The 23,059-nt window shown below is 45.7% G+C and overlaps 2 protein-coding genes across 25 annotated transcripts in view; one reads left to right on the top strand and one right to left on the bottom strand.

The window, feature by feature from the left end:
• Positions 1-16,420, top strand: part of NDST2 (N-deacetylase and N-sulfotransferase 2) — a 145,596-nt gene extending 129,176 nt beyond the window's left edge. For 15 of the 20 annotated variants that reach the window (XM_068950420.1, XM_068950417.1, XM_068950414.1 and 12 more), the window contains 8 exons: positions 2,955-3,137; positions 3,913-4,009; positions 5,388-5,511; positions 7,104-7,278; positions 7,535-7,705; positions 9,694-9,803; positions 11,481-11,583; positions 11,760-13,666. In XM_068950420.1, the coding sequence (XP_068806521.1) occupies positions 2,955-3,137; positions 3,913-4,009; positions 5,388-5,511; positions 7,104-7,278; positions 7,535-7,705; positions 9,694-9,803; positions 11,481-11,583; positions 11,760-11,885 (1,089 nt within the window). In that variant the 3' untranslated portion in view covers positions 11,886-13,666. Of the gene's footprint in view, positions 1-2,954; positions 3,138-3,912; positions 4,010-5,387; positions 5,512-7,103; positions 7,279-7,534; positions 7,706-9,693; positions 9,804-11,480; positions 11,584-11,759; positions 13,667-15,176 lie in introns of those variants that run through there. The other 5 variants (XR_011142208.1, XR_011142206.1, XR_011142204.1 and 2 more) reach the window with 5 other exon arrangements.
• A 4,601-nt stretch (positions 16,421-21,021) lies between these two features.
• The window catches only part of ZSWIM8 (zinc finger SWIM-type containing 8), a 63,406-nt gene continuing 61,368 nt past the window's right edge, over positions 21,022-23,059 (bottom strand). For all 5 annotated transcript variants that reach the window (XM_068950404.1, XM_009671236.2, XM_009671235.2 and 2 more), the window contains one exon: positions 21,022-22,059. In XM_068950404.1, the coding sequence (XP_068806505.1) occupies positions 21,856-22,059 (204 nt within the window). In that variant the 3' untranslated portion in view covers positions 21,022-21,855. The remainder of the gene's footprint in view (positions 22,060-23,059) is intronic.

Raw genomic sequence — 23,059 nt, 5'->3', positions numbered from 1 at the left:
AGCTCAGACCTTTGCGTTCCTACCCTCGTTGATAGAGCCATCTCTTAGACTTGATAGAAAGCTGGCCAGCCCTGCAGCCCCAGCAGTGATCCGTAGCAGACTTGGGCCAGTCCCTTTCAGTCATTTCTGGTGCTTCCAGCCCCCTTTGAGTGGATGTACACAGGCAAGAGTCCCTAAGCCACAGTGCAAACAGATTATGTTTGATCTTCTGACTAGTGAAAAGGTCTAATGTCAGGAACGAGAGTAGCTGTTGATGTTCAGTGGACAAGCTGCCTTGTGCCCTGTCTATATTTCCCAGAAGCAAAGGGAATGTTTTGATGATTTCTCACACACTCATGCACCAGACAGGTTATTGCTGTGCCCACAGCTACTTGTTACGTAATGCAAGAACTCTCCTACCTTTCTACGTTTTGTATTTCAGGCTCTCTGCCCTTTTTCTGCCATCTTTCCTCAGTGTTAGGGCAGGGAAATCATGGCATGCTGATGATGCAAGGGAAGGGGAGAGGAGGAAGATGTCACTACCAAGACAGTCCCAGGGGTCACTGGATGTGAATGAGAGGGAGGGATAGACAGAGCTCGCACATAGGTTATGTCAGCATATGTCGAGCAAACGTAGGTTATGTTTTGGTAGTGGTAGCCATGGCAAGGCAGAGCAGGCTGCCTGTTTTAACAGAGCAGGTATATTAGAGGATCTAACTATGCACTCAGAAGTACAGGTAAATGGCTCTTTAGTTGTGCTTATTTTGCCTTCTTGTAAGCCCAATTGCTTGGGACTGTTTGCAGGTAACGGCATCATCTGTGAGCAATGGTTGGCCTGAAGATTATCCTGAACATAGTCAGTCTTCAGACATAGTTTCTAAACGTGGGTCACATGCAGGAAAGATTTCATCCTGGAAATCTTGAAAGTGCCCTGGGTGGAGACCTGTGTCCTTCCTCCTGCAGTACTTGGTTTAAGCCATTGAGTCAGGCACTTCATACAGCAAACTTGTTTTCTGCATGTTTCACCAGCAGTTCAAAGGGATGAGCCGGCTGCTAGCTGTCACACCACTTTCTTGGCATCTCCCAGAAATAGCCAAAGACAACATGAGATGTGTCCTCTTGCCTTCTGATGTAGTCAATGACATGGCCCTGCGGTTGTATAGATAAACCTTTCTGTCCTTTGCTCTGTGTTGTATTTAGCACATCCTTCTTATACAACAGCACCAAGCCCACACTGCTCTTTGACGTGTACGTATCAGAGCCTGTCTGGCAGGGCCTCTGACAACTTAGTAGGAGACCAGAAGTGAAAAATTCACAGGCAGACAAACATGATGAAGCTTCAGCTCCGCTTCCCGTCCATGTGTCCCAGCATCCTACCACTGTTTTCTGTTGCCTACCTTCAGTTAGTGGAACCCTGGTGTGCGAGCACTGTGTGGACAGGAATAAATGCACTTCCACACTGTGCCTGGGATGACTCACGCACAAACAGATACTAAGACATGCTATCTGTCCATACCTCTAGTTGCACTGAAACTAGTCCATGGTGACATAGGGCAGAAAACTGAATTCAGACCTCCTGAGTGCCAGCAAATGACTTCATCCCAAGACCGTCTGTCTCCTGCTTCCTCCTCTTGCCCTTCGCTCCTGCAGGTGGGAAGGCCATTGCTGCCCCCTGCCAGTGAAGCCTGTTGTTGCCTCCTGACCTCCTCTAGCAGCATGAGGGTTCAGCCCTGAGCTGTGCAGCAGCGGATGCCAGTTCAGCTACTGAAGCCTTTTCCTCTCCCTGCACCAGCAGACACTGGGGAGCCGAGAGTGCAAAGTCATCCCCATAATCATCCTTCCATTGGCATTAATGTTCTGCTTTTGCTTTGCTAACTTCTAGCCTTGATGTGGTTTCGTGACTGGCAAAGAGCTGTTGTGTTGCAGCCAGTGGGATGCCCAATTCCATGGGATCCTTCAAAGCCACACACTGAACTCAAGCTGAGGGCACTCTTTTGCACCGTTTTCCGAGAGTTAAAACATTGAAAAACAGACAGGAGAATGAATCTGCTTGAGAGAGGAGATGGCTTGACAAAGCAGAGATAGCACATCAGCTCCGGCAGAGAGAGCACATCAGTACTCCACTGCAGTACTGGCAGAGGCTCCCATGGGTGCTTAGTGCCACTTCGCTTAAGGGCTTATGCCTTCGGTCTTGGCAGGAAATGTTTCAAGGGCTGCACATACTGCAGGGCTCTGGAGAGCTAAAACCTTACTAGCTGGTGTCTCTTCCTAGGACAGTGTCCTAGCGCTGTGTCTCCTTGCGTTCCATGTTCAGTTCCCCAGATATACTTCTTTGTACTTTAAAGTGTGAATTGCCAGTTGTTCCTGTCCATTCAGGTATCAGCTCCAAACTGAATGAAAGCTGGATTCCCCTAGACACCAGCTGTGGGCCTAGAAATAGGTCCTGTGAAAATTGTCCCTTATGAAAGCTATACCTTGTGCCACTGTGCTCTGGAATGCAGCATGTTGCCCCTCTCCCTGGCCTGCTTCTCAGCTGAAGCAGGCACTCCAACTAGATACACGTTGTGTCTCAGGGTGAGGAAGGGAAGGTCCTACTTTCTCTTGAAAGGAGTTTTGCAAGGTTTTGATTAGAAGCGAGCCACTGAGTAACCCTTGTTCCCCTGGATGTTTCAGAGGCACTTGAATGGGGTTTGAAACTGTGCTGGATTCATGGCCTGGGCTTACTGAGATAACCCTGGGGTTATTGAGAGGTGTCTGGCCTTCCTTCTCTCCTGAGTTCCTGTTGCCTTGCAAGAGGTAGATCTCTTTGATTTTTCATCAAGGCAGTGCCGTATACTGACAGATGCACATTCATCAGCCCATTCAGCAAGGGCAGTCTGAGATGTGAGCAGCCTCTTGCTGACAGTGGGATCAGACCAGGAGGACACAATACTGTTACCTGAATTATCAGTATTCCATGTCTTTCCTATTTGCAGATCAGCATCTTCATGACCCACCTGTCTAATTATGGAAATGACCGTCTGGGACTGTACACTTTTGAGAGCCTGGTCAAGTTTGTGCAGTGTTGGACCAACCTTCGCCTGCAAACGCTGCCCCCTGTCCAACTCGCAAAAAAGTATTTTGAAATCTTTCCCCAGGAGAAGAATCCCTTGTGGCAGGTGAGAAGGCAGTTTTAACCTCTAGTAGTGGTTACATACCCTGGGAGGTATGTCCCACGTTTATGTCTGGAGAGGCTGCTGATCCAGAGCACAGAGTGGTGACACATAAGCCTTTTAGGTTTAACCTTTGTGGCTTGAGGCTGCAAGTGCCAAATTGCAAGGTGGAAGGGATGGGGAAGTGGGAGCAGTAGGCTTAGGGACAAAGATTGCTGTTCTAAGGGACCTTGGCAGGGTTTGCAGGCATTTGGATAATTGAAGGCTGATGTGAAATGTTAAGTGTGTGAGGAAGGACCCTGTTTGGTGCCAGAGGAGCTTGCAGGCATGTTAATGTGATTAATCTTAAAGTAATTTCACACCACGGAATTCATGTTCATTAAATAAAAACATGCTTATTTCATTTCATCTCGGTGCAGAGCTCTCTGCATGGTAATGAGCAGATGAAATTAACTGAAGGTGATAGAGTTGTCTGTCTGCCAGAAGTTCACAGATGCTGAGCTGTACTATCATGGTGGCCCAGCCCAGCACGGCTGCACAGGGCAAGACCTGTAGTTAATGCTTTCAAAGGGACTTTGGCTTCTGTGTCACTTTTGAGCTTTTTAAAATGTTCCCCTGTGTTTTCATCTAAGCCTTCTTGATGTCTGGCAAAGAAGCAATGTGGCTGTGAAGTGTTCTTCATATGCTAATAGCATGTTCCCTAGAGGACTGGCTTTCCAGCTTTTCTTCCTATTTCCATTAGCTCCTGCAGTAATATTTAATCCTATCACTTGTGCTGCAGAATCCATGTGACGATAAGAGGCACAAGGATATCTGGTCCAAAGAGAAAACATGTGATCGGCTCCCCAAGTTCCTCATCGTGGGACCTCAGAAAACTGGTAGTGTGAATACTTTATCTAAAGATAAGACTGCAGCTTCCATCTCATTCCTCTGGAGAGGAGAGCTGGAAAGGCCCGTGTTGTAGATCTGTACGGCTGCTCTTTGTGCAAGCTGCCAAATGACCACAGAGGACATTTCAGAGAGTCTCAGATTTGTTCTGCCCTAAACCTGGCAAGCCCATCAGTACTTTGCACCTTAGCACTCTGCGTGGATCAGTCTGGTTTGCAGGGAAAAGCCCTACCTGCTGAGCTGTAGTTTGGCTTTTCCTCACAAGCTCAGAGAAACAGTGACCTTTCCTAGTTTGTCGTAAGACATAAGCTGTCAGCAGGACTAACCACACACTCTTAGCAGAGGCTATGATGAATGCCCCCTAGCGCTTTTCTTGTGACGGATCTGTGTACTCGCCACATGTTCCATGTCACTGTCAGTAGGAGGTAGTGATCCTCTTTTATCTGATCTCTGTCACCACCTCTTAACTGCTGTGGCATCATCGTTGGCAGTTACATGGCTATCCATAAATACTGTCCTGAGGAGTCACTGCTGGCCTGAAGAGAGCAAAACCTCTTCAGCCAGAGCCTGGTCTTCAAACCTTGGCTTTCTCTGTAGCGCAGTGAAACAGCAGCTGCTAGCCATGCACAGAGACGGTGATCCTGGCCCATGGGAGGAGGCTTGTCGCAGCCAAGCTGCTGCCTGTGTCACTGCGAAGCTCTGTTGGCACGCGTGCAGCATGGGCACTCCTGAATCGTTGCCTGGGCTTCTCGCAATGGCACAGGAAGAAAACCCTCCTCGTAGCTGGTTTATTGGCCTGCTGGACCCTTGCAGCTGTACAATTGCCCTTGCAGCAATTATCAGGCTTGGCTGGGTGAGGGAAAACATCTACAGCAGAGGCAGGCCAAGCCATCCCTTGCTGACCTCCCTTCCGAGGGCACTAATGTCACCCCTAACACATCTCCTTTCAAAACACATGATGCTGCCCTGCAGTATGCAGGCCACCTCCCATTTGGCACGTGTGGGTCCTGCCACATGACAGTGTGGCCATGCTACAAAGGAAAAAGAGATGGGGGGTAGCCCAGCCACATTCACGTGGCTGTTAGCAGAGAACACAAGATGGCTGGCATGATGATGGCTGTCATGGTAAGGAGGTGATTTAAATCAGCTGCGTGAGTTGATGCCTGGGATTGAACTGCTGAGTAAAGTTAAATCCCAATTGCTTTGGCATCACTGCTCTTTTAACCTGCATGAGTTAAGGAGTGGGTTAGCTGTGCAGGGCTAGGGGTGTGCCCCTTTGGGGGCTGTTTTTTTGTGCTATAGATAAAGCCTTTCATTCAGCCAAGTGTTGTGTGTGACCCAGGTTCTGTTAATTGGTTCCTGTTGCAGGCACAACAGCTGTGCACTTCTTCTTGACCATGCATCCAGCTGTCACCAGTAACTTTCTGAGTCCATCCACCTTTGAGGAGATCCAGTTTTTTAATGGGCCCAACTATCATAAAGGAATTGATTGGTAAGAATCCTCACTGTTGTGCTCTTCTATGATAAGCTGCATCCGTGTTGTCTTCTCCTGAGTCTCCCTGTACGTACTCTGTCTGCCTCAGCCTTCTTAGTAGCTTCTCCATTTTTGACCAGCTGTTTGCTTTGCTGTTACTCAGCACATGTTCTCTGTCTTCCTGCTAGCCCATCTGTTTAGTCCCAGGAGCAGCACTCGTAGTTTTTGATCTTAGTGACTGTTGACCAGAAGAATTCTAGGCCTGATTTTTCTCAAGCTTTAACATTTTAAAGAGTCTTTGTTGAATCCACTGCCATCATGAGATTTCCTCTCCTTTGATGTGCAAAACAGACAACAGTGTGCTCTCTAAAAAGAAGTTCTTCATGGTCTCTGAGTTAAGACACACAGGACAGAGGGGATGCTGTTGTTTTGGGCCCTTTAGACTTAGAGAGATGTCACTGCATTCCTTACACTGACTCCAGTGTCTCTTTGGCCACGTGCATACCCAGATCTTTACCTGTACAAGTATACAATTATGACAAAGTAGGTGTTTCTACCTGGTGGAGTAATGCTAGTGTCGTTATGGCACTACTGTGCCACTGTTTCCAGGCAGAGAAATTGTAAAGGTATTTCTTGACTGAAGTATGAATTCTGGGTCCACCCTGGCACCACACTCCCTGAAGCTTGGCTCTGAGGGATGGTGGTGCGGCAGTAAGGCATTCTGTCATGGGATTTCTTTCCCCAGGAGTTGCAGGAGAATTTGTCTGACTTCCCTGAGCATTTAGAGGACAGCTGAAAAGACGTTGGAGGGTTGTTGGTACTTGAGTGAAGTTAGTGTGAGTCGGCACTACAGAGTGACCGCGTTAGCTGATAGGCCTCGAAAGCCTACGCTTTCCTGTGCATCCCCTGGAAAAGTCATCCAACTTGAGTTGAATGTAGCATCATATGCAAGGGGAGAAATTGCTGTTGAGGATGGAATTTGTGTTTTACAGCTTGAATTTCAGCAGAGACCAGCCTTCAGGTACTTTACAGTGCTCTGTCCCCCCATTACCCCTCTCCTCTCCCATTATTCAAGTGTCTTACACTTTCTGTGTTATCAATCTTACAAGCTCCTGTAAGGTAGAGCAGAGCTCCTATCCTTATTTCTCAGCTGTGAACTGAGGTACAAAGAGACAAATGATTTTCCCAGGTCTAAACAAGAGGTCAGTGCTAGGGCAGGCAGTTGATCCTGATCAGCACCCTTACTCTTGGGCAAACTTTCTTTTCTCCTGCTTTTAAAGGTGTTAGTTGCAAACTTGGAGTTTGCAACTAGTACTCTGCCCTCAGCCTTGTACTGCCACTACACCAGGACTTGGGGAGTGCACTCTCAAGAGAGAGAAGAATAATTCTTCTTCCCTTTTATTGTCTCCTACTTTCCATCCTGTGCTCCACCATCCCTTTCCAAGTCATCCCTCTGCCAACTTTGCACTGGTTTGTTCACTGGTTGCATTGCTGGGGAGGTGCAGTTGTTCTGTGAGCCACGTCTGTCGAGGAGGTGGGAGGGCATCGTTTTGCTGTGTGCCATTTCTGTGTTGGGCCGTGCTGCTCACCAGCATCCCATCCATTGGCAGGTACATGGAATTCTTCCCCATCCCCTCCAACGCCAGCACAGACTTCATGTTTGAGAAGAGTGCCAATTACTTTGACACAGAGGTGGTACCAAAACGTGGTGCAGCCCTGCTTCCTCGAGCCAAAATCATTACTGTTCTGATCAACCCTGCTGACCGAGCCTACTCGTGGTACCAGGTGAGCTCCCTGCACCCCTCTGCTGGGGAGGGCCAAGGAAAGATCCCAGTGGGGTGAGGCAGAAGGTCGTGAATCCCTTTCCATAGGAAGGCCAGGGGAGATGGTACAGGCTGCCCTCGAGTGTGGACAGTTACGGACAAAGGCATTGGTAGCCTTTGTCCTAAGAGTCAGTGGGCTCTGCACAGAGATGTGTATGCTGGCATGGGAAAGGTGGAATTTTGTGTTCCTGTTCCCTAATTTGGCATATGTTTTTCAGCACCAGCGTGCTCACAGTGACCCTGTGGCGCTCAATTACACCTTCTACCAGGTGATCTCTGCAAAATCCCAGGCCCCTCAGGAACTGCGCAACCTGCAAAGCCGATGCCTCCTCCCTGGCTGGTATTCAACTCATCTGGAGCGCTGGCTAACATACTACCCTTCTGGGCAGGTAGGAGATTTGGCAGGTTAATGATGCCCTGACATTGCTGACTTTGGATGGGATCATGCAAAAACCTTGGGCCCAGGGACCGAACACTGCAGCCTGGCCTGAAGCTGAGATGACAGAATAGGGTAGGGACTGCTCTCTCGGACCCCCTTGTGTGTTGATTGCAGAGGAGAGGAAAACTCTCTTTATCTCTTTCTCTCATTCTATTTTCATTTCACCTTTTGTCTTGTCTTTTGGAACAAGAACCAACGCTTGCTTCCTCTTAATGTGAGCTGATAAGGGATCAGGCTTGCAAACTTCAATTTTGTACTTTATTGCATTTGTAAAATCTCATTTAGAATCCAGAATCTGCAGGTTGCTGAGTAAAAGTAAACATGTGCAAAAGGAGACTGTGATCTTCCAGACAGCTCCGTGGTATTGAGAAGTTGGAAGAACAGCAGTGTTAGCATTCCCTTTCTTTCATCTTGGCAGCCTGCAGCCTTGTGATTCTCTTCAGGCCCAGCAGGTGTTCAGCTACTTGCTGTGGTTTTATTGCTTTAAAGACAGGCTCTTGGACTCTGCCACTTGTTAGTTCCCGTGTTGTGAAGCCTTTAGCCCTCTGCTGAGGGGAAATTTCACTGCAGATGTGTCAGGATTCTGTGTTTTGTTTGTACATTTGCAAAAGGTCAATTAATATACCCTATAGATCATTTTAGCTTCTAAATTCCCAAGAAATTTATAAACTATCTAATGTATTATGAGTCAGGAAATATTTTTTAAAGTTCCTTTCTGCTGTCCTCAGTCGTTCTATAATCCAGCAGAATCTTAAACACATACTTAGTCAATCATTCTCTGCAGAAGCAGCAGCCTCTACTTCACATGACAGATCTATCAAGAACTGAAAGAGAAAAGGGCAAAACAAAGCAGAGACGTACATCCCTGGTTACTGTCAGACTAGGGCTAGTGCAAACCAGCTTTATGTTAGGGAATATTTAGCAGAAAGAGCAACTAACTGGTGCCACATCACAAGGAGAAGCAGCGGCAGGTAGGAACTCCTCCAAGACAATGTGATGTGTAGACAGAAGCTATTGTATTAATCCTGCCATTCATGCCTGGTGCATGTGACAGAGAATTAAAAATTTAACCAACAGCTCAACATGCCTCCTTCATTAATCAGTAAGAGGCAGGAACAAGTTGACTGCATTCCTTTATAATTGTGGAGTTGGAGCAGGCAAGTAAACATGGACTGTTGCTGCATAAAGTACAATGGCTTGTGTCTCATTGCCTTACTATTTCTGGAGGTTATTACTGTGAGGAATGATCGAGCCAAATAAATGTGTGGTCACTGCTTAAAAATAAACGAAAAAAAATGTATTGCCACTCTTCCTGGTACCTTTGCACTGACATACCATCCCCTGCACTGGTATTTGCCACGGGTCAGGGTCCCATCTTCCCCAAACTTCATTCAGTTCACGCTACTGTTTCTGTACTGTGTTCTTTGGAGTACGTAAGTAATGCATTAGCACAAAATATTGTTATTGCTTATCATACATGTAACAGGAGAATAATCATATGTTACAGAAGAATATTTAGCATAATGACTACAGGCATCTTAGAAAGGACAGATGAAACGTCCAAAGACCATCTGTAATTCATGCTAGTGCTGGACCTTGATGCTCCGTTACCAGGAGTTTGGCCAAAGATAAGTAAGTTGATTAAGCAAAGCCTATTGGGATCTACTGTCTTATGGTGCTTGTTGCCCTTATCACAGCTTCTGTGTCTCTGGTGGCAAATGGGCCAAGTTTCCACTCCCACCCAAATTGCTGCTCCACCAGTCTTCTCCCCATGTTGCCCTAGAACGAACAGTAGGTACATCAGGAGCAGTTACTCAGTGCTGAGGCCCATGACTGTTTCAGGAGCCAGGATGCTCGCGGGTGTCCTTCAGCACGGCACACACGAGTGTCTCGGCTGTGAGCTGCTGTCAGAGGCTGAGGTGGCTGCTCTCGTTTCAGATTCTCATAGTGGATGGTCAGGAGCTGAGACACAACCCTGTCTCTGTAATGGACAACATCCAGAAATTCTTGGGTGTTACACCACTCTTCAACTACACCCAAGCCCTCCGGTAAGGAAATAATTTATGTGGCTCTGTGTGTGGGTGGGTGTGCGAACACAGCTAATAGTTGCAAGCTAGTTGGCACAGTTAGCACTTGCGGTGTCAGCTTGACAGCAGTCTTCCCTTGAGAGAGCATTTGTCTCTCACTAGCCCTGTCTCACCTATTGTATGTAGGAACTGAAAGTTGCACTAAGAGGGTGTAAAGATTTTAAAGAAGCTTTATTGGCTGAGTGTGGTGCTACTAAGCACTTGGCTGGAGGAATACTTCTTATCTCTGACCACATGACCCACCAAGGTTTCAGAGGTCTGCCTGACCCTAAAACTAGGTTCAGATGGTTATGTTCAGATAGCATGAGGTACTAGGCTAAGACTGAAATCATCTTTCCAGAAATGAAGGTGAGTGTTTCTTGGCACTGCTGTGGAGGAGCATGAAGTTGCCCACAACAGTAATTCCTATGTTTTCCTTTGGGCCTTTGTGGTTTCAGAGGAGGTGTTTGGAATTATTAGAACTCCTTTATGCTTTGTGTTAGACCTTGAATCTGGCAGAAGGCAAGCGGCAGTAATGATAAAATGTGTGACAGTCAGCTCATATCTTTGCCTAGATGGAGATTAGGGACATGTCCCACAGTTTTGAGGTAGAGAGTCTATTCTTCTTGCAGAAGACTTGGACTTGACAGATGCTCAGAGCTATCTGTGGAAGTGCTAGAGGAGGCACTACCGCGCTGCACCGAAGTTGAAGGACATCATTGCTCAGACGTTGCTGTGATCCTGTCGACAGAGCAGTAGATTTAAGTGCTAGCTGAAGCTAAACGGTGGTGATATTGGGCTTCTGTAGAAGCTCTGCAAAGCTACTGGAGATCCTGAATATTGCTCTGGGCAACTGAAACCTATACTTACTTCACATTTTTTCTGCTATCTCAACCTACGCTAGCTAAAGGTAGCGGGTGCTGTGTGTATGTGTGCGTGTGGGCACACTGTGATTGCTTGTGCCTTTAACAGTAGAGCAAGAGTTGAATCAATTCAGTTCCTCTCCTATAGTTGTTTTCTAAATGGGTGGCACAGGACTCCCCAGGGGAGGGCAAACTTACAGAAACATCAGAATATTCTTATAGGCTGTACTTGTCAAAGCACGTGTTGTGATGGTAGGTAGATTATTTATAGTAGTATTTACTGATTACTGTGTTTCACCTCCCCTTCAGCCAGGGTCAGAGAAACGGCAGCGTTGGTCAGCTTGCCTCAGGGTTTGGTAGAGGTATTTGCTCAAACCTTTTCAGGGACATGACAGATATGGTTTCCAGCATTGCTTTAAACCTATATTTTAGCAAGGGGAGAAATGCTGAGGCTTTAAGCTCGAAAGGGATTCTCTGATACTTCTCAAATACAGAGGAGATTTAAAAGAATTTCCTCATACTGAAACATTGATTTTTTTTTTTTCTTTAAAGCTTAATGGACAGAGATGATAACACCAAGTTTTCTTTCAAATTTTACGTAAAGCTGAAACATTCATGGTTGTAAAAGATTTCTTGTCAAAGTACAAGAGTGCCAAAAAAAATGAACCAATAGCACAAAAAGCCACACCAAGCCCAGTTTTTAAACACTGAAATGGAAATACATATGGAGCGTTAACTTCTGCTGTTACTAATTGGGTATGTGGCCCTACCTCCTAAAGACAAGTGTCCTTTTCAGATTTGATGAAGCAAAAGGATTTTGGTGCCAGCTGCTAGATGGAGGAAAGACTAAATGCCTAGGAAAGAGTAAAGGAAGAAAATACCCTGATATGGACATCTCGGTGAGTAACCATCTCACGTTTGTTGGCAGCAAGAAATGTAGAAATTTGAGAGGCAGTGAGCAAACAAACCTGGATTTTCCTACCATCTGTGTCCTAGATGACCTACGGAACAGGGATGAAAAGTGGTGAGGGTAGCATTTTATTTCATACTAATATTGTCTGTCTTTTCTACACAGTCACGGCTGTTCCTAAGAGACTTCTATCGGGAGCACAACATTGAATTATCCAAGCTGATGAACAGACTTGGACAACCCCTTCCAACCTGGCTCCGAGAGGAACTGCAGAATTCCAGCTGGAGCTGAGAGGAACTCCCTTGCCCCCCAGTGCCACTGGGACATGTGGTGCTCTAACGTGTGCTACAATGCCATCTCTTGTCAAGCCAAAACAACTGGACAAACGAGCAGGAGCAGAGAACATACATGCATGTTGAGCTCTTCCCCACCTTTGGGAAGGACTGCTGTCCCTGACACTGTCCTGGGGCGGGGAGTGCAAATCACATCCTTGAGTATTAATGGTTTGTTACACTTGGACTCTTACTTACAGGGAGGATTTGTAATGCCTGCGCCCTTTGAGCAGGAGGCTAGAGCATGGTTAACGTGTTTTGTTTAAAGTGCTCAGTGTATGAAACAGGCACTAGCTGGAGGGTTAGTGTCTTATTCCTCTGAGTCCACTGAAAAAGAATTAAGAGGTGAGCCCACTGCTGAGAAAAGCACAGCAGCTTAATGAAAGAGGAATCTAGTCCAGTGAACCCCAGCTTTACATAGTAGTTTAATTTGGCAACAACAGATGGAAGAAAGTCACCTGCCTCCCCCTGCAGAGTGCAGTGGTGGTGAGCACTAGTTACAGTGCCATGGCGTGTGGCTCCTGGGGACTGCACCAGCCATCAGCCCTGCTTGCAGGCAGATGTAACAGATTGCCTCTCCTGGTCTGCAGCATTGCTGGTGTGATATGGTGTCCAGTGAGCTTGGTCAAGGGGCTGAGGGACATGAAGCAGAGCCACAGCTACTGCCACAGAAAACACGTTTGTTAGCTTAGGGAAAAGGTTGTCATATGTGGCAACGTGGCTGGGTAACAGGTATTTCTCTGCAGGGATTTTTAACCATTTCAAAAGCTAGAGACCTAAGCAGTGCCATTGTCCCCTTAGAGTGCTTCCAGGATGTGTTGGTGCAGCACAGCAGCTGGGGGAGGCGAAAGCTCAGGTACTGTAAAATAAAGCTGATGTAGGTGAAGGCAGAGAGGTCAGTTCCCCATGTCAAATCAGCTTCAAAAATTGCAACATTTTTCTCTTTCCCACAGCTCGAGGGCCCCTACCAAGTATGCTGATAACTAGCATCTGTTTAATTCCCCTGCAGTCCAACAATCCAAGGAGAAAGGCAGAACCCAGGTAAAAGTAAGTATCATTCATGTAAAAGGAAGGCTTACAGTTAGAAGTGGTTTCCCGTCTCCAAAAGGGGTAGTTTACTACTTCTGCAGCAGATGCTAGTCAAGTAAGTACACTGAAGTGCTTTGCCTCCTCCTGCAATAGCTGGATAATTATTCTAAGAGTAATTCCTCCAGCACGTGGTTGTGCAAGCTTTCTCCTGCTGAGCCAGGGCTTCAGAAGTCCTTTAGGCCATCTTCCCACCTCGGGCACAGATGGTTGCTGCAGTTCCAGAGAGGGGCAGAATCCATATAAACACAGGTTATGGCAACTTCCACAAGTTTCATAGGCTCCTTTTCTCCTATCAGGGGAGAGAGGTTGCTTCAACTAAGCTTTTCCATTGAGCCTTAGGTATTGTGTATTTCTGAATGGTGCATTTACCATTGTATGTAAATGTATATAGTATGCAATATAGTATTTTATTTCATGTGCCCTTGGAAAGGGTAATTTTGTGCAGCCAAAAAAAAGGACAGAAAGAACAGAAACCCCCTCTCTCGCTCCTGTTAGAGAGAAGAGCCCAACTTCCTGCACTGGATTCATGTATAGCATCATTCACATTGAATGATAATGAAGAAATTCTTGGCTCTTGAAGCTGAGCACAACTGTCTGAATAAAGGCTAGAAGTAGTAGTAAGTGGATTCAATAAATGTACTACTTATTTTTCTTCTTTGTGATGGTTTGGAGTGATGTTATGGACCCTGCGCTGGTAGAAGGGGGTGAGAAAAACTGAAGAACATATTCCAGGCCGTACAGCTAAAATTTGGGAAGGCAACAAAGGTGTTTTTAAACATAATGGTAACTTATTACTGCTGCAGAAGCAGTGTACTAAGGCTTCTTTCTCTACACATGTACCTGCAGGCTTGCAGAAGCCAGCACAGCACACAGAGCCTGTAGTTAGTTAGAGACTCAGTCTTACTGGTTTGCACTAGTGATAACTCCTGAGCCATTCCCAGCTGCTGCAGCCCTGGGATTTCCTACTTGGTGGTGACAGCTTTGCTGTGCACCTCCTGTCCAGGTGTGCTTCCACTATGTGGCCTTGGCCAGCAGCCCAGGAGCAGACCTACAGTAATAAGCAACCTTATGTTCAAATGGTAGTAAAATACTGTTTAACTAGTCACAGTTGTGACAGCATTACAAAATAGCATTACAGCTCTCACTTCAAGCATTTCAGAAACAGAAACAGCATTAACAGAGCAGGTATTTTTTACATGCTGCCACAGGAGGAGGCTCCCAGGACCAATGCTACTGATAAACCATTAAGCACAGAAGCTCCCTTGCTTCTCTTAATCCATTACAGGTTATCACTTACCTGATGACTTGAGGCTTCACTTCTACCTATAGCAAATCTGTAAGAAACTGGATTCAAAAGATACCAAAAAAAAAAAATCAAGGCACTAGCAATAAATCTTGGGTGGGGCTCACTAAATGTCAGGGCTGTTATACTGGAGATAGTTCTATTAGGTCAGCAAAGGGCTGCTGTGCATTCTCAGTTATCATTTATTCTTCCTTCATTTCTGTGCCATGTTAGTGCTTACTGCTTATGATAATGGAAAACAAACCACTTACTTGCTGTGGCCAAGTCCAAATGTGTGATGTCCTCATCTGATTTAACTGATGAAGAGCCATTTTAAAATATGGTAACTTCCTCTTACTGCACACTGCTGCAGAAGCCACCCACTTTATAGACATCCCTTCAAAGCTGGGGAAATGAAACATGTGCTCCTAAACATAAGAGAAGCTCTGTGACACTGAAGACCAACAAGGGACAGCTTTTCCAGTGAGATAAGCAGATTACCAGACTAAATGACTAAGCATTAGTCATTTATTACCATTACACCTCATTTTGATACTGGAAATTGCACAAAAATGTAGCCTTCTTGCATCACTATTTAAGAGAGACTTCTTCATGGTAAGTAGCTAAAATTTAAGACAAAGAAAAGGTCAGGCACAAAAATGTTACCTGAAAATTTAGTTTTGTAATGTATTAAGAATTTTTTTTTTTTGTCTGATGCATAGCAAATCTGACCATTTAAAAAGGAGCAATTTGATCCAGGTATCAGAAATGCCTACAATTTTAATATAAAGTAATAGCCAGTGCAGGTCACGTGTCAGAACTGGAAGTATGCCTGACATGTAAGAATTGGCAAAACAATAAGAAGCAACTTTTTTACAGAAAGCCATTGGACTATATACATCAACCTCAGCAAAGAAAGCGCGGCACATGAAACTGAAAGTTCTGCACCTTCAAGATCTCTGGAATTCAAGCAGGACGATGATTAAAAGTAGGCTGCCACCTCTTCCTACTGGGTGCAGGAAGTACAAGGCTATGCTGGCAACTGCTATGATTTCTCAACTATAGAGTAAAGACATTTTACGGGAACGGGGAGAATTTATCTGTAAACAGCAGCAAGGACCATCTCTACATTAAACCTTATACCCGAAAACTGAAATTTTCAATTGATGACAGCACTGCAAAGACACTTTCCTGGCCGAAACCTGCAGATACTGGAAGTCAGGAAGAAACAAAACATTTTTATGTTAATCTAACAAAGAACCTGATCTAATAAACTAGTCCTGTTATTTACCGTACTTCACACTCAGCTGGCAAAAGAATACTTTGATTTCATGCTAGGCAAAGTCCCTGTATCATTTTCCTGGTCGTTTTGCTGTATTAGCAGTAAGAGGGCAAGAAAATGAATGGCAAATAGAACTGAACATGCCAAATGCATCTTCTTGTTTAGCCCTTTGCTGCATCCTGAGTGTCTCCTGGCTGACACTGTGTAGCTGTGAGTAAGCCACCAAGTCAGTGGAAGCTAACACACGTGTTTTCAGCAGGCTGCCCCACTCCCTTCACTCAGTAGGACGTGGATTGAGTACTGCTGCCTCCCTTCCCAGTTACTAGGACTTCATTTACAATGTTTCTTTCTCTTTTTTTTCTTAGCTTGTAGAAGACAAAAAAGTAAATGCAGAGTTAAGATTAGACATTAGCTCTCACCTCTGAAAAATGCTTAACAAGCTGGTTTTGCTACAATACATGTACAATGTAGTTGAGTACTCACAACACATTCATCTCCACTACTTTTGAAGACCATGTAGAAATAGATTTAATCTGTTTCAGCCCGGAAGAGTGGGCTTTTCTTCCAAGACTCCAGTCCCCGCCCTGCTCATCCTTCCAGGTTTATCAGCTTCTCCAGGCTCTCTTCTCTGCTTGTGGAACAGCACTTCTCTAATTTTGTGACACCTCTCCAGCAGCCTGAAATCCAGCTCAAGTCTACATCTCTTATGGTAAACAGTGGACTATAAATTGGAATACTCCCAAAGGCCTGCAACTATAAAGCCATCGGAAAAAAAACGTGCTTTTCAGGATGTGTAACAACCCTATCTTGCCACTGAAGCCCTGCACAACTGTAGCCACCATCAACATACATAAAAGTACTGCCCTCAAATTCCCAAACACCTTCACCTCCTCATATCAGGCTTAAAAGCAAAAGCAGAGGAGAGTTGTGGGCCTCAAACAAAAAAAATCTAAGAAAGTCCTGCAAATCCAACCTGCCCTTTTAATTTTTCAATTTAGATAACTGTTGGGGGGGAGGGGGGGGAAGCAATCAGCAGCAGCCTGTGAGCAGTCTTTTCAGTCTGGGCAATCTTTTACTCAGGTGCAGCCTGGATTTTTTTTTTTTTTTTAAATATGCTGCCTAATTTCTAGATAAGAAATTGGCAGGTTTTTTTTTTCTAACAACTTGTACGGTAAGCTTTTCATATTTATAGCACATTACAGCCTAAACAGAACAGGTGGAAGTATTGCCTTCACTGACATGGCTCTTCCTTAGGCCACATCTGTTGACTCTGTTTCTTGTAAAACTATTTATTTATTTCATCCATTCTAGCACAGTGTAGCACTAACCAAGCTAGTTCTAAATGAGCTGGGACAGCAAAACACCTGTACTCCACTCCAAAATACAATAGTACTAGATACAATATTTAAAAAAAAAACACTACACAGCTTGCTTGAGTGTTTTAAAAAAAAAAAAAGTTCAACCCATCCCATAACGTTTGTGCGGGGGGGGGGGGGGGGGGGAGTTTAGCTTCCACAGCTCTCCAGGAGGCTATTGCTATATGGAGGCTGAAAGGGGGGGGAAAAAAAAAAAAACACACCCACACACCCACATATCCCAAATAAATATCATCAAAGCCAGTAAATTAAAACAGACCCAACTAATTCTAGCCCTACCTGTTTGTTGATATGCATGTTGCTTTAATCCTTTGACAACACCAATTCATATGGTTTATTGGTGCTCTAAAGACACCAAATGCAGCTATGTGCCTCTGGGGAACTGCAGAGCAGTCAGTCTCACTTTTGATACCTGGAAAGGTGATGGCTGAACTAATCCTGGATACATTTCCAGACATGTGATGGACAGGATAGTGATCAGGCTGAGTCAGCATGGATTTACAAGGGGGAAATCCTGCCTAACCAACCTAGTAGCCTTCTATGATGAGATGAGTGAGTAGCTTAGTGGAGCATGGGAAGCAGTGGATGATGTCTGCTTTGACTTTAGTAAGGCTTTTGCCACTGTCTACCATAGCACCTTCATAGACAAGCTGATAAAAGTACAGGCTAGACACCTGGCCAGTGAGGTAGACTAAAAACTAGCTGAAGTGCCAGGCTCAGAGAGTTGTGATCAGGCCATGACGCCCAGCTGGAGGCCAGTCACTAGTGGTGTCCCCCAAGGGTAGATAGATACTAGGGCCAGTTCTGTTTAAAACAGCTTCATTTATGGCCTGGATGATGGGCCCAAACACACCTTCAGCAAGTTCACAGATGACATAAAATGGGGAGGAGTGGCTGATGCACAAGATGATGGTTGCGCTGCTATTAGCAGGACCGCAACAGGCTGGTGAAACAGGCAGCAAAGAAAGAACGTCATGAAGGTCAAGAAAGGGAAATGCAAAGTCCTGCACCTGGGGAGGAATAACTCCTCACACCAGGACAGGCTGTGGGCCTATCAGCTGGATGGATGGAGAGCAGCTCTGTAGAAAAGGACCTAGGGGTCCTGGCAATTTGAACGTGGGCCAGCAGTGCACCCTTGTGGTAAAAGCGGCCAACAGCATCCTGGGCTGCATTAGGAGGAGCATTGCCAGTAGGTTGAAGGAGGTGATCCTTCCCTTCTATTCAGCCTCGGTGAGGCCATGCCTGGAGTGCTGTGTCCAGTGCTGGACTCTCCCGTACAAGACAGATGTGGATTTACTGGAGCCAATGCAGTGAAGGACCACAAAGATGATTAAGGGACTTAACCAGCGCTCATACAAGGAGAGGCTCAGAGGGCTGGGATTGTCCAGCCTAGAGAAGAGAAGGTTCAGAGAGGGTCTTATCAGTGTTTATAAATATCTGATGGGAGGGTGCAAACAAGACAGGGCCATACTCTTCTCAGTGGTGCTTCGTGATGGGACAAGAGGCAATGGACAGGAACTGAAACACAGGAAATCTCACCTGAACAGAAAACACTGATTTACTGTGAGGGTGGTTGAACACTGGAACAAGGTGCCCAAAGAGGTTGTGGAGATACTCAAAACCCATCTGGATACGGTCCGTGGCAACCTGCTCTAGCTCATCCTGCTTGAGCAGGGGGTTTGGACCAGGTGATCTCAAGAGGTCCCTTCCAAACCCAGCTATTCTGTAAGGGCCAGGAGAACATTTACTCTCAAGTGAAAAAAACACATGGGTTAAATGAAAGTCAAAAGGGAACTCTAGGTGACTGTGACCTTAGCACTTGCCTACTACTAAAACATTTTTTTCCATAAGGTTTGAGCCTAGGTACTTTCTCCACTCCTAGAAAACTGACCAAACTAACAAGGCTGCACTGAGTAATAATTTTTTTCATTTAATAATAGATTAGGGCTTTTGAGGCCACCAGGGCTCCCTCATCTCTGCACCTTATAAAGGAAAGGTACCTCAAGAATCTTCCAGCCACCCTGCATGAAAAAAACAAAAACAAAAAAAATCTTTCTCATTAAACTTTCCTGCCCTTGCACAGATGCACTTCCTTGGAATATGGCTCAGAAAAAACGTAAGATTAACAGGTGCAGAAAGTCAGTACCGAAAGTGTGTTCTGACAGACCTGAATAAATTACGTTGCACCTCCACACAGCTCCCCTTTCTGACTGCTCACTGTGAGGAATTTTGTCAGAGAACAAGACTGGAAACTTCTGAAACTGCTGACCTGTGCCTCACACCACTGAGTGGCTTGTTCAGTCAATGTCAGTCTGAGCTGAGATTCCATGGCTCTTCCCCTGTTTTGGCTCTGCAGCTGCTGGAAGACAACGCTGATGAGGTCTGTCATGAAAGCAATGGGATCTGTATGAGGACTGGAGTGTGTAAAATAACCAGAGAGAGTTTTGAACACAGTGAAAGATATTGTGCATTGCTATTTCTTTTCTCTAACAGCCATCATGGGGACTCCATAGAATGAGAGTAAGTGTACTTCTAGAAGAATTCCCTTCTGACCTCAGTATAAGCAGCTCCACTACTTTTCCTCAAACCAAAGATACTGGTGACAGTGCTCTGGTGCTCCTAACGTATTGTAGTTACAATAATCTGAAAACTTCCCTGCACAGGGAGTAATTGTAGTCTTCTAATAGATAACACAGATAAGGCTCTGCCATTTCCCTAATCAGTCCAAATCCTCAGTGCAAGAACTGTCACTTCTGATCCTGATATTTAGCACATTCAGCTTTTGCCCATCTCCCCTTTGCTCCTTTCCTTCTAGAAGATGCTCCCTTCTTTCTTCCCCTATTTGTTCTCCTATAAACAGTGGACAGGAAAAGGTTAGACTTTATTACAAAATTCTCACTTTTCTCCAAACTCCTTGCCCAGTTCTGAAAATACAAGAACCAGAGAACACAGAAAGTGCTGCAGAATCCTACACTTTCCAGGGATCAAGCTGTGCTCTCATTTCTAAAGTCAGGAGTTTTGCCAATAGCAGGCAGCTTCATAATCAACATGGAATTTGTTCAAAACTCACAAAACTTAACACAGTCTTACAAACATCAATATTTATAATTAGCACGTAACTAGACATTGGAACAACTTACCAAGGAACACAAAGGGCTGTAAGGAGGTCCTTAAATAGTTACTGTTGCACAATCAGAAGTACAGGAACCTCAATCACACTCAGGCCTGTGCTGTGCAGGAAGTCAAACCAAAGGAGCCTGTTCGTCTGCTTTGCCCAACAGGGACAAAGGTGTTTTTTTGTTTTTTAAAGTGTCAATGGAAATACCAAATACAAACAGGCATATATTTCTAGCTTACAGGAGCTAGAAGCTCCCTACTGTCATTGGCTAAACCAAATAAAAAGCAAAATATATTACTACAGAGAAACTAGATCCTTAGCATCCATTAATCATCTCAGTTCCCATTAAAAGAGCCTTGAAGTTTTCGTGCTTGTATACTTACAGATGGCAATAGCCTTTTAAATTTCCTTAGCATAAAAAGAAAAGGTTTCTAAAATTAATTTCCTGCAACATCATCCCCATTGGATCTCTCGCATACTCCACCAAGCTTACCTCTAAACTGATGGGAGCAGAACATGAGCCTTCTTTACTTCCTAACATATAACACTTACATCAAGGGTGAGCAGCTACTGCTTTGTACAAGATTTCTGAAACATGAAGCTCTGCGTTACCAAGTGGTATCGCTGACGTCAAGACCAGAAAGGGAACCTGGTGGCTGGCAGAAGTTTAGAAAGGCTTACCTTTTACACCAGCTCCCCTCATGCCCATCAGCCACCCACTCAGCACGTGCCTCAGGCTCTACAGAGGAATGTCATTTTCAGACAATAAATTTCTGACTCACAGCTTGCCAAAAAGCGCTGGCCACCTACCTCATGCTGACCTGCTACTCCCTGAGCAGGTCCCTGGCAGGACAGCCATCTACCAGCTCTCACAGGAGCTCCCCCTGGCACACAGCTGGCCAATTCCATCAGACCATCAACATCATAGCAGAGAGATGAGAGAGTCAGTCTAAGAAAACGAGTGTTTAATCAGGAAACGAGAAGAGACAAGGGATAAGAAACTGATTACAGGAGAGTAATACCCCAGCCAAAAGAAACACGATTGTACAACTCGGAACGACCAGGATCAGAACATCCTAAGAGCCAGCAGGGCCCAGTGAGGGACACTCCTGAGGAAGAGCCCAAGCACTTCCAGCAGTCTCCAGGCAGCTCAGTGCAGTCATGGACTCCGACTGCCCAAGCTCCAGCCTCTGCTCTCAGCAGCTGCTGCAGGAAGCTGCAGAGGTGGCCCTGGCCCTGCTACTCCAGTCTCAGCTTCTCTCAGCAGGAGGTGCTGAAAGGAATGGAGGAAGCACTGGCTGTACAGAGCAGTCCCAGTCTCTCCCAACAAGAGATGGTGTGTGGAGTAAGAGAAGCCCATACAAAAAAAAGGAGGAAAAAAAAAGTTTACATATTTATAAATGCCAAAATAAATATTTAAGACAGACTCCCCCACCCCTCAAACGTGCGCGCAATCACACTGCAAACTGCTCGCAGGACAGCCTCCAGGGGCTCAGGGAGAAGAGCAGTGACTACACCACAGGGCAGTCAGCTCAACTTCCTTCTCATTTCCTGATGCTTCTGAAGCCTGCAGCCCACTGGGAAGGAGGAGGAAGAGCGAGCGAAGCAGAGCGCCAACACGCAACGGTGCTGGAGAGGAATGTCATGGAATAAATACATCAGATCAGTGGTTTCCAACAAGTTAAAACTAAAATAAAAAAGACACCAGGAGGAAGGATGGTGTGAATGGAACTACAACTATGCGGGGCAAAGGTCTGCACGTCCACGGAGGTCTGCCTGTCGTCATGGTGAGAAGGTGGTCATTTCCAGAGAGACCCTTTGCCACAGCTCCTTTGTCTGCTTGCTGCGCTTTAGGTTCTGGAGAATATCATTAAACTGCATCATACCCATAGGAGTCAGGCAGAAGGCGCTTCTGGCGCTGCGGATGGCATTCACAAAGTCATCGTAGTCAGCTGGAGTAAGATGGATCAGCCGGTGATGGATGTACTGGATGGGGACAGGGAGAGAGCCTTAAGGTATTTGCTCACCACCCTAATGATGGTGACACTCAGAGCAGGACTCAAGAGCTCCCAGGGTGACACATCTGAGGATCCTGTTACCCCTCAGCAGTCACAAGACTCAAGAGGTCTAACAGACAGGAGAGCTAGCTCAACTGATAGCAGTGCTATATCTTACTTCCTAATATAGCCAAGCAGACTGTCCCCTCATAGCACCAAAAACAGCTGTTCTCTCCTTCATAAGCATCAGACCATGGCATAGCCCTGAACAAAAGGGTCAGCCAAAGATCTTCGCCATCACTCACCTGCATCTAACCCTCACACCATTAATTATGCAGGACATATAGAGGGACCCAGCATGTTCATGGGACGTTTCCTTTGCTAAGGGGTATGGCAGGAGTAAGGCTTACACTAAATTGTTACAAAGCATCCCTAGACCTAGCAATCTCGGTCAGAATCTGCCACTTTTATGAGTTTCTCAGCTAAAGCCCCAAAACTGCAGGTCCAACCTTTGAGAAACCTAGCTCCCTAACGCAGCTCAGAGAAACAGCTCAAGCAATGCAGCTGTGATGTCCCAAAATATCATCTAGGTGGCAGGACAGCTCATCCTACCTGGACAGTAAATCTACAGAATTACCTTTCCTGTCATGTATTCAAAAGAAGTAGGTACGTGTGGGGCAGCCTGTTTACACTGTTTTAAGGAACAGGCGGCTCTGGTATCCCAGCTGGCTCCCTGAAACATATTTGTCCTGGTTTCAATAAATCCTGAAATATCTCATCTGTACTGGTAGCTGACCAAGCCACTCCCACTATTAGTACCCCCACTAGCACACTGGACAGCCATGCCAGGGCTCAGTGAGGAGGGGAAGACACGCCTCAATCAAGGAAAGAAGAGAAGGACAGGCTAGCAGGAGGCAGACAGGTGACTCAAGGACATAGAAGATAAAAGAAAAAAGTATAGAAGTTAAAAGGCATGGGTAGCACTGGGA

Source organism: Struthio camelus, chromosome 7 (assembly GCF_040807025.1).
Source record: "Struthio camelus isolate bStrCam1 chromosome 7, bStrCam1.hap1, whole genome shotgun sequence".
Lineage (NCBI taxonomy): Eukaryota > Metazoa > Chordata > Aves > Struthioniformes > Struthionidae > Struthio > Struthio camelus.
This window is presented reverse-complemented; position numbering and strand designations above follow the sequence as displayed.